This window comes from Malaya genurostris, chromosome 2 (assembly GCF_030247185.1).
Source record: "Malaya genurostris strain Urasoe2022 chromosome 2, Malgen_1.1, whole genome shotgun sequence".
NCBI lineage: Eukaryota > Metazoa > Arthropoda > Insecta > Diptera > Culicidae > Malaya > Malaya genurostris.
Genome location: NC_080571.1, coordinates 174,248,835 through 174,265,795, shown reverse-complemented (window position 1 = coordinate 174,265,795; position 16,961 = coordinate 174,248,835). Strand labels below are relative to the sequence as shown.

At 34.3% G+C, this 16,961-nt stretch overlaps 1 protein-coding gene across 6 annotated transcripts in view; it reads right to left on the bottom strand.

Moving 5' to 3' along the window:
* The window catches only part of LOC131432461 (uncharacterized), a 567,367-nt gene that overhangs the window by 493,504 nt on the left and 56,902 nt on the right, over window positions 1–16,961 (bottom strand). For all 6 annotated transcript variants that reach the window (XM_058598750.1, XM_058598753.1, XM_058598754.1 and 3 more), the window contains exons 2-9: window positions 3,924–3,999; window positions 3,762–3,865; window positions 2,275–3,708; window positions 2,005–2,207; window positions 1,560–1,941; window positions 1,340–1,500; window positions 1,088–1,290; window positions 542–1,035 (exon numbers count right to left, since the gene is read on the bottom strand). In XM_058598750.1, coding sequence (XP_058454733.1) covers window positions 542–1,035; window positions 1,088–1,290; window positions 1,340–1,500; window positions 1,560–1,941; window positions 2,005–2,207; window positions 2,275–3,708; window positions 3,762–3,865; window positions 3,924–3,999 — 3,057 coding nt within the window. The remainder of the gene's footprint in view (window positions 1–541; window positions 1,036–1,087; window positions 1,291–1,339; window positions 1,501–1,559; window positions 1,942–2,004; window positions 2,208–2,274; window positions 3,709–3,761; window positions 3,866–3,923; window positions 4,000–16,961) is intronic.

Below are 16,961 nucleotides of genomic sequence, written 5' to 3'. Positions count from 1 at the left end.
ATATCAATGCCTTCTTCTTACAGAAATCGAGTTTGTTCTGAGTACCCTTACGCATATTTCATCTCTAAAGCAAAGATAAACTCAAGATTAAAATGGTTCATACGATCCATTGGAAAATGTTGGATTAGTAATCGCGAACCAGTAGGCTCAGTAATAATGTAATTTAATTGACCCTTCTTTAATAAGCGTCGACTAAAAACAATAAAAGCTTGACTTAAATGCTCTTAAAAAAACTAAACAAATTCTAAGCAATAATTCCATGTAATTTTAATTTTTTTATTTTAAGAATCACTGAATATGCAGTAAATCAATATAGTTTGTACTGTAGCTTCTTTTTTTCCCAAGCATGTCATGGTTACGACGCATGTAGCGTTCAGATGCTTGTTATTTTGTTTCAAAAGACTGAAACTGACGTCAAACTGAACTCATCGAGGGGTCCTATTTAAATGATACATGAGAAATCACAGACCACTCTATCTTGAGTTTATCTTTGTACCACATATTTTGTGCATGACATAAAACAAAGTTAAAAATCAATTACCCAGCTGTAGCGTTTTTTGTAAACAGTTCGTATCCAGTATTACAACTGCATGAATAAGAGCCAGGTGAGTTGATACATTTTTGGCGACATCCACCATTTTTGACTGCACATTCGTTAATATCAACGCAGTCTATGCGAGTACATCCCATAACCTCCAGTTTAAGACAAGGGGCGACAACAAAGTCCTGTATTCTAAATCTTACATAGCGTGCTTCTATGGGTATAGGCAAATTTAGGATCGATAACGTTGGTTCTAAGATTCGAAATTCCACAGCTGTTCCATCAGGGTTCGCATAGTCTTTAAATACATTAGTTTTATCGTTAGTATACTGTATCCTGATTGCAGACGTAAATGCTAAGCTTCCATCAATTCTTTGAACGGACATGGTTCGAAATCCTTTAATTATTGTTGGGGCTTTCAAATCAATCATCACCCAGTTTGTTCCTAGATCAATCGAATTTCCGCACCAACCATCTAAATTTATTCTTAGCATCTACAAAAAAGGCGATTACTAATTTGGAATGATATTTTATAAAAAGTATTACTGCTTTATTATATCCATTCTCGGTCGATGACACCGATATGCTGATATCAGGTATACCACCAGTAGCTAATCCTAGATCACCAACTGGTCTGCATTCAGTAGATGGTGAAAATCCCGATTTACATTGACAATGAAATGATCCAGGTGTATTCATGCATTCGGTGGATGCTATGTCACAAGGCGATGTAGCACATTCATCAATATCTGATAAAAAAAACATAAGTATGAATTTAACAATTCGACGTATTTTTACCTTCACAACTTGGTAATGTTTCAAACATTTGATTGGAGTTACACTTGACAATATTTGAGCCAGTTTGTTTATAACCTTTATAGCACTGTATACGAGCATCGTCACCGTAATAATATTGTCGAGATTGATCCACAAAATAACCGTTTTTGATTTCAGGAAATCTATTTGAAGAAAAAAGTATTGAACGTCATCTCACAAAGATCAATGTAAAACAATTTACCTATTACATCGCACTCGAGTACACGTTGGAGCTGCGCTACTCCAAGTTCCATTGGACATGCAAATCAGAACAGGTTGTCCACTGCGCTGATAACCCGGTTCACATTCATAGGTAACGATTGTTCCATAACTTCTTCCGCCCCCATTTAGAACAGTAACATTAGCATGTAACACTTCGGACAACATTGGACACTGTGAGGCAAGGCATGATGGTTGACGCTCCCAATTTCCATCAGATAAGCACGAAATTTTCTCAATAACATTACTTGATGCAAATGCAAATCCAGCATAACATTGATACATAGCGATTCCGCGATAAGTAACATTTGTCGAACCAATCGAGAAACCATTATCTATTTGAGGTACTGGTCCACAATAAACCTCTGTAAAATGTACACAAAATATGAAAACCACACATAAATACAAGTTTTATAACATAATAATACCTTGACATTTCGGAATATAGTCGACGGTCCAAGTGCCTCCGTTTTGGCAAGTTGTGACTATTTGATTCTTACCGGTGGCAAATTCTTGACCAACTGGACAAGAAAAAAAGACATCTGTTCCAAATGCAGTATCACGACTTGACGCTAAAGCTCCAATTCCAGGATTTAACTCAGGACAGTCGGCAGAGAACTCAGCCAACCATCTGAAGTCAAAAAATTTAAATATATAAAGCTATATACTAAATGTTAAAATTTTCAATTCTGTTATACCCTTTGTCATTATGCAAGGCATCAGTAATGAATTTTACAAGAATATTTCCTGAAGATGCCGTCAATGTAATTTTTGGTACAGAACTTCCCGTGAAGCCATCTCCTGAATGGAGTCGTAATCCAGATGTCAACGATCCATCAAATATTTGAACTTTATCGCTTGTATGTACATTGAAATATTTGAAACGTAGGGAAAGCGGGCCTTCCATTGCATTTTTTATTTTGAAATAGCATTCCTGATTGTTCGGATAATTACTAAAATCATACACCGGAGAGCTAACTGTGCCATTCGAACTGATTATAGTTGCAGTACAACCTTGCGTGTACTTTATACTAAATCCTTTTTTAGAATTTCCCAAAGCTGTTTTAAAAAACACATACAAGTTATTAGTAGTAGAAACTAAAACTCGGTTTCTATCATTGACATTTACTCCAGTTAGACGAGCAATTGGTTTACTATTAGCGCTATCCCCATCACGAATAAGAATGAAATCCGTACCATCATTTAAATTCAAATCCTGAATTTCCAAAGAAACTAAACGTCCACTCTGAGCCTTGATCACATAAAGACATTCAAGTCCACCTGGATAACTTTTTGGATAACCTGGACTATTCAGTAACTGACCCTGTGCGGATGCCTGTAATGTTCCACCACATGTTTGAAGTTCTGTTTTCCAAGTTGCTCTGAATCCTTTCCTCTCAACACTACCATCCGTTGTAAATTTGATGATCATAAAATTAGATGCTGTGACGAAAGGATTATTGCTCAAATCATTTTTACCGGACAGCGAGGCTAACGAAACTGCCTTATCTTCGGTGCGACCGCCAACTAGTATTTGAACGATATCAAAATTTTTCTCTGTATCAAAATCTTGGAATTGTAGAATTATGTTAGTTCCCTGTGGTCCTTCTAGTGTCCATTTACAAGTACTCAGTGCAGGATACTTTTGCGGATAACTGGGCGATTCTATAACGTCACCACCTGACTGCATATGAAAATTACAAGTGCTTGGACAATCCAATTCGTCACTACCATCTCCACAATCATCATTTCCATCACATTTCAAAACTTGGTTTATACAATTACCGTTCGAGCATCTGATCGAATTGTGAGGACACGCAGGACGTTTACACATAAATGGTAAAAGATGTTCACAAGTTTCCAATCTCCATGACTGCTTACTGTTTACGTTAGAAGCAGCAACACATTCACCTGTCATTGGGTTTGGTTGTCCAAGGGACCAAAAGCCAGAGTATTGTGAGACTAAATCGCCTGAAGTTGATTCTAGTGTATTCGTTCTAAGATCATCTAAAGTGGCTAGGCCTAACCAGTACATATTACCCGTTCGACCTCTAGATTCACCTACAAGTGCGATATCTCTTGTTGCTTCATTTTCTTCGATTGATTCAATAGTCACAAGTTCAGCACCATATCTGTAGATTGTAAATATAAGCTAATATATGAAATCCATTATAGCATCATTCACCTTCTACATAACTCAGCTGACTTTTCCCAGGAATGTTTCACACTAAAATATTTGAAGCAATTGATTCCTTTCAAGTCCCAACCTTGCACACAAGAAAAAGGATCCTGAAATGGTTCAATGAAATCGATGTACAAAATGAATAAATAGAAACACTCATCTTACCTCTGATAATACTGAAATAAATACTGAAGTAAGCCAAAGCATCCCTAGTGCAACATAGTTATCCATTTTTTGAAGACTAAAATGTAAAGATAAGGAATGTCTTTGTAAACCAGAAAAATCATGTTTAGAGAAAAAGGCGGGTGAGTAATGTAACATACATAACTATAGGACGTGAATACGAATAAAACTGACATGCTTCTCTCACACTTCCGAATATAGATAATCGTTCATATTAATTAATCGGGTGAATTTAGCAGCTATACTGCTTCGCTTCCAGAATTGTATCTGTGCATCTCTACTAAAACACAACTTATTGACGACAAACATATTTTACCATACAATTATATATTACGGTGCAAATGAGAGTGAAAATACAACAAACAAAGTAGTTTATTTTTAAATTTACATACTCTGTAGAGGAAAGCATGGCGTAATCCGTTGAAAACATTTTAATGATATAAACCAACCGATTCGCGGAATTTATCATCTGCTTACAACTATTCAGCATTTTTTGTCGTCATCTATTTATCTACTCCAGAACCGAAAATTCTGGACTTGGATTCAGGAACTGAAACTTAATTCAAGAACTACATATGAAATGATTCTGGTTCGGAATCCAGATCAATAATTCAATTCATGAATTTGTTCTAGAACTATGAAACAGAACTCATTTCAAAATTCAGAAATTCTAGAACTTAATTCTGAACTTAAAAACCGAACCTGTTTCAAGGAACTGAATCCAGTACCAGAATCCAAGTTCCGAATTTAGTTTCAGCATGCAGATTCTGAATTCTGAAACTAAATCTGGAATGTGATTCTGGTTCAAACATCAGCTCCAAATTTCAGGTTCGGAGTTCAGATTTAACGTTTTGTTCCATAATCCAGATCCAAAAATCATATTCTGAATTTTGTTTCAGAATTCTTAAATTGAATTTCTAAATCTGAATTCTGGATTTAAATAAAGGAACTGAGGTAAGTTCCAAAACCTAATCAAGAAACCAGTTCCAAAATTAGGGTTCAGTTTCAGAGTCACAGATTTAACCTGTAATCTGGATCTAAAGTCTGAAACAAAATTTCAAATCTATATTAAGCTCAGAATTTATTTTGACCAGAACCCAGGTTCTGAGTTCAGTTTCGAAATTTAGTTTTTAGGATTTTGTTCCATAATCCAATCCAAAACATAGATCTGAGTGTTTGAGGATTTATACCCCACCGATGGTCTGTTTTTGCTGCTGTTAGTGGAAGGTCCTCAGTATTATGTAACCGTCATTTGTGGGAACCAAATTTTGAACCGAGGCCCGATACAAACGACAAGATCACAAAAATTTGAAAAAAATTGCAAAAAATATGCACTGACTTATCTCGGAAATGATTACATCGATATTTACAAATTTTAATTCAGATCTAAGGTTCTAACCGTTCATCCCTCCCTTGGATGATGGACTTGACGGTATTGCAAACATCATCAGATACAATCAATTTGCGTTACAATTTGATAAATACATGTATTACAGTTTTTAGCTTCGTTATTGAATAAAATGAATAAGATATGGAACGACTAGAATAAGATGAAGTGGAAATTAACTGGAGTGGATATATCCCAATTGGGTTTCACACGATGGCAGCAGATTAACGGAAAAACTAGTTCATCTTTGACGTTTATTGGTGGTTTATGTACCATAGAATATAATGGAATGAGATGTAATATTGTGAAATAGAATAAAATAATATAGACAAACCAACTAATAGCTGTCAAACGATGTTCATTAGGGTGGGACAAGGTTTTATGGGAAAAAGATGAAAATGTTTATCTTCTCGCTCCACCAAACTTTTCGTTTTCCTTTTGGGTCCCCAAAGCACCATGCAAAATTTTAGCCCTATCGGAGAAACTATATTTTCGCGCCCACGGTTGTAAGTTTGTATGGGATTTAGTATGGAGAAATTCACTTTTAACAAAAAAATCGGCTGGAGATCAACCTATGAACTCTAAAAATCAGCGCATATGATATTTTCGTGGGAAATTCAACGAGGAAGAAAACTTTAGAAGACCGCAAAACAATTCGACGTTTGTAGATAAAGTTATTAAAGAAAAACCGACCCAAGGTCTGAACAATGGCTCATTCCTTAATATATCTAGCACCACTGTTGCAAGTGAAAGTAACATGATGTGACTTCCCTTGAATGTGCTATAACGGTTGATCCGTTTTGTTTGATGTCTTCACGATAGTTACTCAGCAGAGTATAAAGATTATTTTTAAGTGACAAACCATGCTCCAAACCTTACAGTAAAGACACAAAAAGTCATGTAAATTGTGTTTTTGTTTTCATAAAATAGTACCATCTATATCTTCTAAACTATAAGAGATAGAGAGTTTATATATTCCGCAAAGTTTTTGGATTTGAGTTTATCTAAAACATTGTAGAAAATTTCAAAAACCTATTTCTTCAAATTAAAAAGTTAGACTTTTTTGTGTCTTTACAGTGAGTTTTGGAACATGACTTGTCACTTAAAAATAATCCTCATACTCAGCAGAGAAACTTTTGTGAAGACATCAAACAACTAAAATCAACCGTTATTGCATAATAAAAAAAGCACAGTCATATTACCACCACTAGCAGCAGTGGTGCTAGATATATTAAGGAGAAAGCCATTATTCGGACCTTCAGTCGGTTTTCCTTTAATAACTTTTTCTACAAATGTCGTAGTGTTTTGATGTCTTCTAAAGTTTTCTTCCTCGATAAATTTTCTACGAAAATAACACATGGACTGATTTTTAGACGGATGGACAGAGTCTCCAGCCGATTTTTTTTGTTAAAAGTGAATTTCTTAATACTAAATCCCATACAAACTTTAAACCGTGGGCGCGAAAATATAGTTTCTCCGATCGAGCTAAAATTTTGTATTTTTTTGTTAAAAGTGAATTTCTTAATACTAAATCCCATCCCCGCGTCGCTATAATATCAGTATTGAAAAATTTTCGAACTACTTTTTCTGCTGTATAACTTCACCAAACCGAAACAAAGACACCCACTTTTCTTAGAGGTGGATGATTTGCACAAACTAAGATTCAAATGAAAGGTCTCTGACGAGTCTAAGACGAAACGTAAAGAAAAGTAAAAACGGTTATGTGCCCAAAGCACAAACTCGGAAAAACCCCTAAATGACCATACCTGAATCGGCCAGTATTAGCCGAAAAAGACGTTTTCGTTCGGCACGTCAGAAAAGACATGGCACTTCGGTGCCAATTAAAAGGTGTTTTGCAAATAGCAGTAACTTTACGTCTGCTTAGCGGTTCAAATTGAACTGTTTAAGTTTGCACTAAGCAGTTCAATTTGAACTGTTCTGCACTGACGAGTCTAAGACGAAACGTAAAGAAAAGTAAAAACGGTTATGTGCCCAAAGCACAAACTCTGGAAAAACCCTTAATGACAAAACAAACGCTTTGTTCTATTTCGTTCACGCTATAAAGAAAACGAAACGGTTACGGATGTCTGCTACAAGTGTGTGATATTGGTAAAGACGGTGCTGTGGTTGTTAAAATATTTTGCTATTTAATAAGTGGGACCGAAAGAAGAAAAGAATGTAAAATAAATAATATAAAAATATAAAAGAATGTCAATGAATTGAAGTTTGTTTGAAAAAATATGCAATTTACACAGCCGGTAGGGCAGTGATACCGTGCCGGTGGTGTAGTGATGTCAATAATAATAATAATAATAAAAACAATAATAATAATTATTATTATTATTATTATTATTATTATTATTATTATTATTATTATTATTATTATTATTATTATTATTATTATTATTATCATTATTATTATTATTATAATTATTATTATTATTATTATTATTATTATTATTATTATTATTATTAATATTATTATTATTATTATTATTATTATTATTATTATTATTATTATTATTATTATTATTATTATTATTATTATTATTATTATTATTATTATTATTATTATTATTATTATTATTATTATTATTATTATTATTATTATTATTATTATTATTATTATTATTATTATTATTATTATTATTATTATTATTATTATTATTATTATTATGATTATTATTATTATTATTATTATTATTATTATTATTATTATTATTATTATTATTATTATTATTATTATTATTATTATTATTATTATTATTATTATTATTATTATTATTATTATTATTATTATTATTATTATTATTATTATTATTATTATTATTATTATTATTATTATTATTATTATTATTATTATTATTATTATTATTATTATTATTATTATTATTATTATTATTATTATTATTATTATTATTATTATTATTATTATTATTATTATTATTATTATTATTATTATTATTATTATTATTATTATTATTATTATTATTATTATTATTATTATTATTATTATTATTATTATTATTATTATTATTATTATTATTATTATTATTATTATTATTATTATTATTATTATTATTATTATTATTATTATTATTATTATTATTATTATTATTATTATTATTATTATTATTATTATTATTATTATTATTATTATTATTATTATTATTATTATTATTATTATTATTATTATTATTATTATTATTATTATTATTATTATTATTATTATTATTATTATTATTATTATTATTATTATTATTATTATTATTATTATTATTATTATTATTATTATTATTATTATTATTATTATTATTATTATTATTATTATTATTATTATTATTATTATTATTATTATTATTATTATTATTATTATTATTATTATTATTATTATTATTATTATTATTATTATTATTATTATTATTATTATTATTATTATTATTATTATTATTATTATTATTATTATTATTATTATTATTATTATTATTATTATTATTATTATTATTATTATTATTATTATTATTATTATTATTATTATTATTATTATTATTATTATTATTATTATTATTATTATTATTATTATTATTATTATTATTATTATTATTATTATTATTATTATTATTATTATTATTATTATTATTATTATTATTATTATTATTATTATTATTATTATTATTATTATTATTATTATTATTATTATTATTATTATTATTATTATTATTATTATTATTATTATTATTATTATTATTATTATTATTATTATTATTATTATTATTATTATTATTATTATTATTATTATTATTATTATTATTATTATTATTATTATTATTATTATTATTATTATTATTATCATTATTATTATTATTATAATTATTATTATTAATATAATTATTATTATTATTATTATTATTATTTTTATTATTATATAATAATTATACTACATGTTTTATGCCGCGGATTCATGCTGTTTAGCTTGACTTACATAAGCAGCAGTAACAGAAACGCAGGTTCGCTTCGTTTGTTAGAGCATAAGATAGTAAGTCTAGGTTTAACTAGGTTCAAAACTGTTCCAATTTGATGGATGGTTGCTGGCAAACGAATCAACTTCGGTTATTCCGGTCATCTGAATCCGGTATCGAAAGAATTGGAAATGGTGATTGAAAACTGCACCAAACTCACTTCAAGATAGACAAATCGATTTTCACAAACTTATAGGTTTGAAGAAAAAATCTGACAGTCGGAACTACAGGGTAAACAGGATTGTGAGATTAGGTCCGAACAAATTTTCCTATTTCTATTCTATTCAAAACAGTTGTTTTTGCGATTTTCACGGTAATATTTATGTTGTAATGAGTATATGAGAATGGCATCATTACACCACTAGGTGGATTAAAACAGGTTCCTAAAGGCTTTGAATTACGAAACGCTATTCGAGATGAAGAAATCGTGTATTACCGCGAGTGTAATTTTGAAATCGTGAACAATGTTCAGGTAAGTCTATATTATCGTTTCCAATACCATCTCCGAGTTAACAGTAAGATTAAACATGAAACAACATGAACGAAGCATTAAAGTTAATGGATGTTACAACATATTTTGTGCGGTATGTTTACATATATTTACCTCCTTCCAAACTTGTTGCCATGGAATTTTACCGTCATTTTCAAATGTTTACCGACAGTTATTAATGAAGGCTCAACATAATTGCACTATTACTAAGCTTACTGGTTCACGATTACTGGTGCGATATTTTTCGATCGATCGTATGGAACATTTCAATCTTTAGTTTATCTTCACGGAACGACCGAAATTAGCTCTGCGCCTAATTCGTATTACTGTTTTCGAATTAGTTGATTTTAACAACAAAACTTTCAAAATAACTACGAAACTAGTTAAAATTGAGAATTCACTTTGCTGAAAAAAACTGTTATTTTTAGAAAATGAGTTAAGTTGGCGAATATCCTGGACAAAAACCAGCAATATTTCAATCCAACACGAAATTCTCATTAACAACTAATTTTGTTATTAAAATCAGAAAATGTGTTTCTGTTTATCTGCCACCGTCATTACTGAAGGACAGCACAAAGAAAACAAACATCAAATTGGTATTATTTACAAGTTTACTAGCCAAAAACTCATGAGAAGTGTCAAAGCAAAACAATTCATTAAAAAGCTAAAAAGGACAGTCTTGTTGAAACTGATTGCACATTGTTTTTTGTATCTTCTAACCTTCCGGGCTACGCCGTCCGGTGTAATACTTGTATTCGGTTTTTGTTTTCCGAGTGCTCAAAGTTTCCAGTGAGAGAGTCGATTTCGCGAAGTCGAATTAAGAAAATAGCGATTTAGAAGAAAAATTTTCAATAAGAAGTGTATGTTTCGCTTATGTCTTTTTCTTTAATACAACATCGTATTTATACCTGCCAATATAGAAAAGACTACCGCGACTGAAATTTTTTTCGGTAGTAGTGTGCCATCTAGTGGCTAGTAGTCATTACGGTGTTACCGTTTTTTCGGTGACAGAGCGCCATATAGCTGTAAATTGCAAAAACCAATTCAACCATTTACGTTGGTTGAAAACAACGTTTTATTTCTCTAATTCAACTAAAAAATTAGTTGAATGGAAATGAAGTGTGCCTTAGCTAAGAAATGACAGCACGTTTAATTGGTGAATTCAACTAAAAAAATAGCCATTTCAACAAATATTTTATTATTATTAAGGGAATTAGAATTAAAAAATCTAAATTAGCAAAAGTAAGATTTTTTTTAGTTGTCTCAAAAAATAACTAACTATAATCAGAAAATCAACTAATTTTTTCGCCAAAATGCTGATTTCGGTCTTCCCGTGTTTGGATAAAGTCTATTCGCTGAGCTACCGGCGTGTGCATGCATTGGAATGCCGAGTCCGGCATAAAATCCATTTCCCGGTGCCGACGGTGCGAAAAACTCAGCGAGGAAAAAAAACGACGTCCCGGCATAATGCGAATAGACTTTTAAGCTGTAAAATATGCAAGTAACAGTATTCAGTTTAAAAACCATTATTACATAAGCTAGAAGAAAATGATAACCGATACCGCATTCGCGTAAAAAAAAGGCTGGAGAGTAATGTCAGAGACATAACTGGATGTCGTAAACACGAATAAAACTGGTACGCTTCCGAATATCAATTAGTTGATCGATTGTGTGCGTTGTACAAGCATTCCCCTTCTTCACTACTAGGATTTGAAACAATGCATCTACACTAAAGTACGGATAAGTTACTTCAAACATTCTGAAACACAATTAAATATTACGAAGTAATTGTCATAGTTTTGACTTTCTCATTGTTACGACTAGCACTAGCTCCCCCGTCGATCGGTCACTACGCCACGCGGCGCCTCATCGAACATCGAAGGTGGCGCGTCAACTGACAACCAGATCATCAATCGTCGTCAAATGTCATCAGTAGGAGAAGTGAAATTCATTTTTTATAAGTTTCGGATCTATTTCCAGTCTGTAAAAGTTAAAACTAAGCTTTCAGTAGTTTAGGCACTCAATATTTACTTATTTCGGATAATGTAAGTAAGCATAGAGTATTGATAATGTAAAATAATTGCTGTAAAAAACTGTATTAGGTTGCATTAAGGGTAATACACACCGGCCGACCCACTTCCACTTACCGTTTGGGCACCAAATTTTTTAAGTCGTATGTATAATTGCTATAATTATTATTAAACTTTTAATAAATTACAGCTTGAAGCTGACTGGAAATATTATTCGTCTGCTATCAGGAGTTTGACTTGCCATTCGAAAATCCACTTCAACATACTTCAAGAAATTTTGTGAGGTTAGAAAACGATGGATGATCGTGCCGACACGTGTGTTAATGTTACCGGTTATAATTGCCAATCTTGTGAATGTCCAGATGAAGCGGAGCAGGAGATGGTTCAGTACTGTTTTTGTCTTCTATGGGAGCATTTCGGATGCGCCGGAGTAGGTTGTTCCGTAAAGGACCCTGGCGTAAATTATGTATGAACGACTTGTCGTAACAAACAGATAACATCCGCTTCAAACTTCAGCAAGAACCTGCTCAAGCCTTCGTTCAGTTCAGTAAGGGTTAATCGATCAGGATCGCATCGAAGTAAGCAACTTTCAACTGCCCAAGGCAGTGCAGTTTCCAGTAACCGAGCCATACTCGAGGAGTAACTGAAAATGGTAGAAAAGGAACGACTTCTTCGCGAGCAAGAAATATAGGAGCAGAAGGAATTCAAACGTCGTGAGTTGGAAGAAACCGAACGCCAATTGAACGAAAAAAAAACTACTAATTAAAGAGAAGAAATGGATCCGCCACTCGTCTGCGATTGTATCTCCTGAAAATGCAGATAGAACAGTAAGAAATCATCATACAGGTAAAACATGTTTCGCCTGTGGGCGTGAAGGTCATCGTGTGGCCGAGTGTTCTCAATTTAAATCAACCAGTGTGGATGATCTTTGGAAGCTTGTGAAGCCTGTATAAAATGTGTCTAAATAGCCATGGCAAGTGGCCTCTCAACTTGTTTTCGGATTCATAGACGAAGGTTCATCGTACACTCTACTAGATTAATCTATCGCGCAGTTACTTGATGTCTCCGGTTCAAAGGAACCGCTCGCTCTACAATGGACGGGTAACGTCAGTCGAGTTGAATCCGAATCTCAACGTGTACAACTAGATACCTCCGGTAAAACCGGAAACCAACGGTATCCTTTAAACAATGTTCGAACTGTCCGTCGCTTGCTTCTCCCCCCTCAAACCATCCGGTATCATGATCTAGCGTGACGGTTTCCTTATTTACAAGGTTAGCATTAGACGATTATGAGCTTGTCCAACCTCCGTTACTAATCGGTTTAGACAATCTTCGACTGTGTGTTGCGCTTAAACTTCGCGAAAGAGGCCCTTGAGATCCAATCGGTGCCAAATGCCGTTTGGGTTGGAGCTTTTATGGATGTATTCCCGGACAGTCTAGTAGAACTGCAATCGCTAACTTTCACCTCGGAATTGTTTCTGATTCTGATCGTGTAATGAATTAACAATTTCGATACTATTTCGCGCTGCAAAATTTTGGTGTAACAGTGGTTAGTGCTATCCTAGAATCATCAGACAAAAAACGAGCAAAGCAAATCTTGAAAGGGACTACGCGACGTACATAATCGGGAGTCAGCTTTGAAACGGGACTCCTGCGGAACACCGACAACCCGGAGTTTCAAGATAGTTATCTCATGGCGGTCCGCCGCATGGAATCGCTGGAACGGAGACTTGAAAGAGAGCCAGTACTACGGGAGAATGTGCGAAAGCAAATTGCGGACTGCGTGCCGAAGGGTTACGCACATAAGGCGTCTCTAATCGAGTTAACTTCCGTTGTTGTGTATCGTACGTGGTATTTACCACTGGGTGTCGTGACTAATCCGAAGAAGCCCGGTAAGATCCGATTAATCTGGGATGCAGCGGCCAAGGCGGACGGGATATCGTTTAATTCGAAGCTCCTGAAAGGATCCGACCTACTGTCTCCTCTTCCACAAGTGTTGAGTCAATTCCGTCAATTCTCGGTAGCAGTGTGTGGAGACATAATGGAAATGTTCCACCAGATCAAGATTCGCTTTCCTGATTGTCTATCACAACGTTTCCTATTTCGAGATCATGCTACAAATTGTCCTCAGGTCTACATCATGGATGTTACTACGTTTGGGGCCACATGTTCGCCTGCCACGGCCCAGTTCGTGAAAAATACGAATGTGCTTGAGTTCTCCCAGGAGCTACTCTGCACAACCACTACGTGGACGATTACCTTGATAGCTTCAGGACAGTAGAAGAAGCGATAGATGCGGTTAAGAATTTGGTCCTGGAGAGAGACGAAACTCTGGAATCCGTTCTGGGAATGAAATGGTTGTCGAAAGAAGACGTTTTGGTATACTTTATTAACATTCGGAGCGATATAAAACAAATTCTCGGCGATAAACACATTCCCAACAAGCGCGAAGTTTTTAGAGTTATCATGAGCTTATTGGATCCTCTCGGATTTATTGCGTTTTTCCTGGTTCATGGAAAAATATTAATGCAGAATATTTGGGCTAGAGGAATCGAATGGGACGAACGAATTGCACCAGATATCTACGTTCGCTGGAGGCAATGGACGAACCTGTTTCCGGAAGTCGGTGCTATACGCATTACCCGGTGTTATTTTCGTTCACCGTTGCCAACAAACTTCAACAACCTAGAGATTCACATTTTTGCAGATGCCAGCGCGATGGCATACTTGAGCGTGGCGTACTTTCGTGTAGAAGAAGCTGGACAAATTCAAGTGGCATTCGTCGGTGCCAAGACCAAAGTCGCACCTTTAAAAACTCTATCCATACCTAAGCTCGAACTGATGGCAGCTTCGTTTGGAACCCGAATGTTGAACATGATCAAATCCTACCACCCGTTTCGCATCGTTCGTCAGTTTATGTGGACTGATTCAACGGTGACACTCGCTTGGATCAAATCAAAAGATCATCGCCGATATCAACAATTTATTGCTGTTCGTGTGAGTAAAATATTGATGTCGACTGAGTCGAAGGATTGGAGACACATCTCTTCTAAGCTCAACTTAGCGGATATTGCTTCAAAATGGAAACAAGGACTACAACTTTCGATGAGCAAACCGTGGTTTTAGGCCGAAGATACTCTGCAAAACCTTAAAGATATGTGGCCTGAAGATAGTCCCATTCCGGAAACACAAGAAGAAATGCGTCCTAACTACGCAAACCTTAGACATTTCGCTCCGATCACTGATATCTCTTGGTTCAGTTCGTGGACCAGACTCCATTGTGCAATAGCGTAGGTTCTACGCTATCTCGGTAATCTACAACGTCGGAGTAGGGGACAACCTCTAAAACTTGGATTGCTGGACCAGAATGAGTTGCAAAGGGCCGAGTATGCGCTTTGGAGGATGGCGCAAAGCGATGCCTTCCCGAACGAAATTTCTACATTGACCAAATCCGAAGAACCCCAACAAACCTTCACCGTATCGTCGCCAAGTCTAGCCCGATTTTAGGAACGTGGTAATTTTTAGACGAAAAACCTGTTTTAATCCACCTAGTGGTGTAATGATGCCTTTCTCATATCAATCAAACTATCATATATAATACTGTGGTATTCTTCAAAATTATTTTGCTTCGATTCTTAAAAGAATAATCGAAATAGATTTGTTTGACCGTCTACTGATAAAAACTATCAATTGGAAAAGATTTGAGGTCGATTTAGAAATTTTTTTTAGGTTTTTCCCCATTTTCAGCGATAGTGTACAATTTTTAACACACTTTACCCTATATTTCCGGATCCGGAAGTCGGATCTGCATGAAATTCAGAAATAACGCATGGGACTACAGGACCTTTCATTTGAACCTAAGTTTGTGAAAATCGGTCGCGCCATCTATGAGAAAAGTTAAAACACATCTTTTCTTTTTTTTGCACATTTTACCCCATAACTCTCGAACCGGAAGTCGGATCCAAATAATATTCAGGAATTTTGTATGGGACTTCAAGACCTTTCATTTGATTCTAAGTTTGTTAAAATCGGATCAGCCATCTCTGAGAAAAGTTAGTGCACTTATTTTCACAATTTTTTGCACATTTTACCCCATAATTCCGGAACCGGAAGTCGGATCCAAATAATATTCAGGAATTTTGTATGGGACCACGAGACCTTTCATTTGAATCTAAGTTTGTGAAAATCGGTTCAGCCATCTCCGAGAAAAGTTAGTGCAAAAAAACGTTACATACACACATACGCACATACACACACACACATACACACACACAGACATTTTGCGTACTCGACGAACTGAGTCGAATGGTATATGACACTCGGCTCTCCGGGCCTCGGTTCAAAAGTCGGTTTTCACAGTGATTGCATAACCTTTCTATATGAGAAAGGCAAAAAGCGTTTTATGTATGCGTGGACGCATAGGTACTGCGCCATTTGTGCCGTATGAGGCTAAGTTTCCCGCAATTCTCCCTAACAAACATCTAATCACATTCCTCATTGTAGACTGGTACCATCGCCGTTTTCGTCATGCCAACCGTGAAGTCATCGTCAATGAGATTCGTCAACGCTTCGAGATTGGTAAACTCCTATCGCTCGTTATCATTCTTTCCTTCATGAATTCGATCACTCGTTATGAAAGTTGCAAAAAATGCACCTGGTGTCATGTAATGAAAGCAGTTCCCAGATCACCAGCCATGGCTCCGCTCCCAGAGATGCGACTATCAGCATTCGTACGACCATTTACATACATCGGCTTGGATTATTTTGACCCTATACTGATCAAGGTTCGCAGAAACAACGTCAAGCGCTGGGTGGCGCTCTTCACTTGCCTGACACTGAGAGCTGTCCATATGGAAGTCATACATACATTCTCTGAGCACCGTGTTTTGTATTATGGCATTGCGACGATTTGTGTCATGCCGAGGACCACCACGTAAGATCTGGACAGACAACGCGAATTGCTTTCAGCTACGAACTCAAGTCGAAAATTAAACCGGCGAACATGGTAACTTGTGCGTCTTTAGTGCTAAGTCAAATTGTGACAAATTTTGTGTAAAATAAGTGTCTTTTTGTGAAAATTTTTCAGCTAAGCAA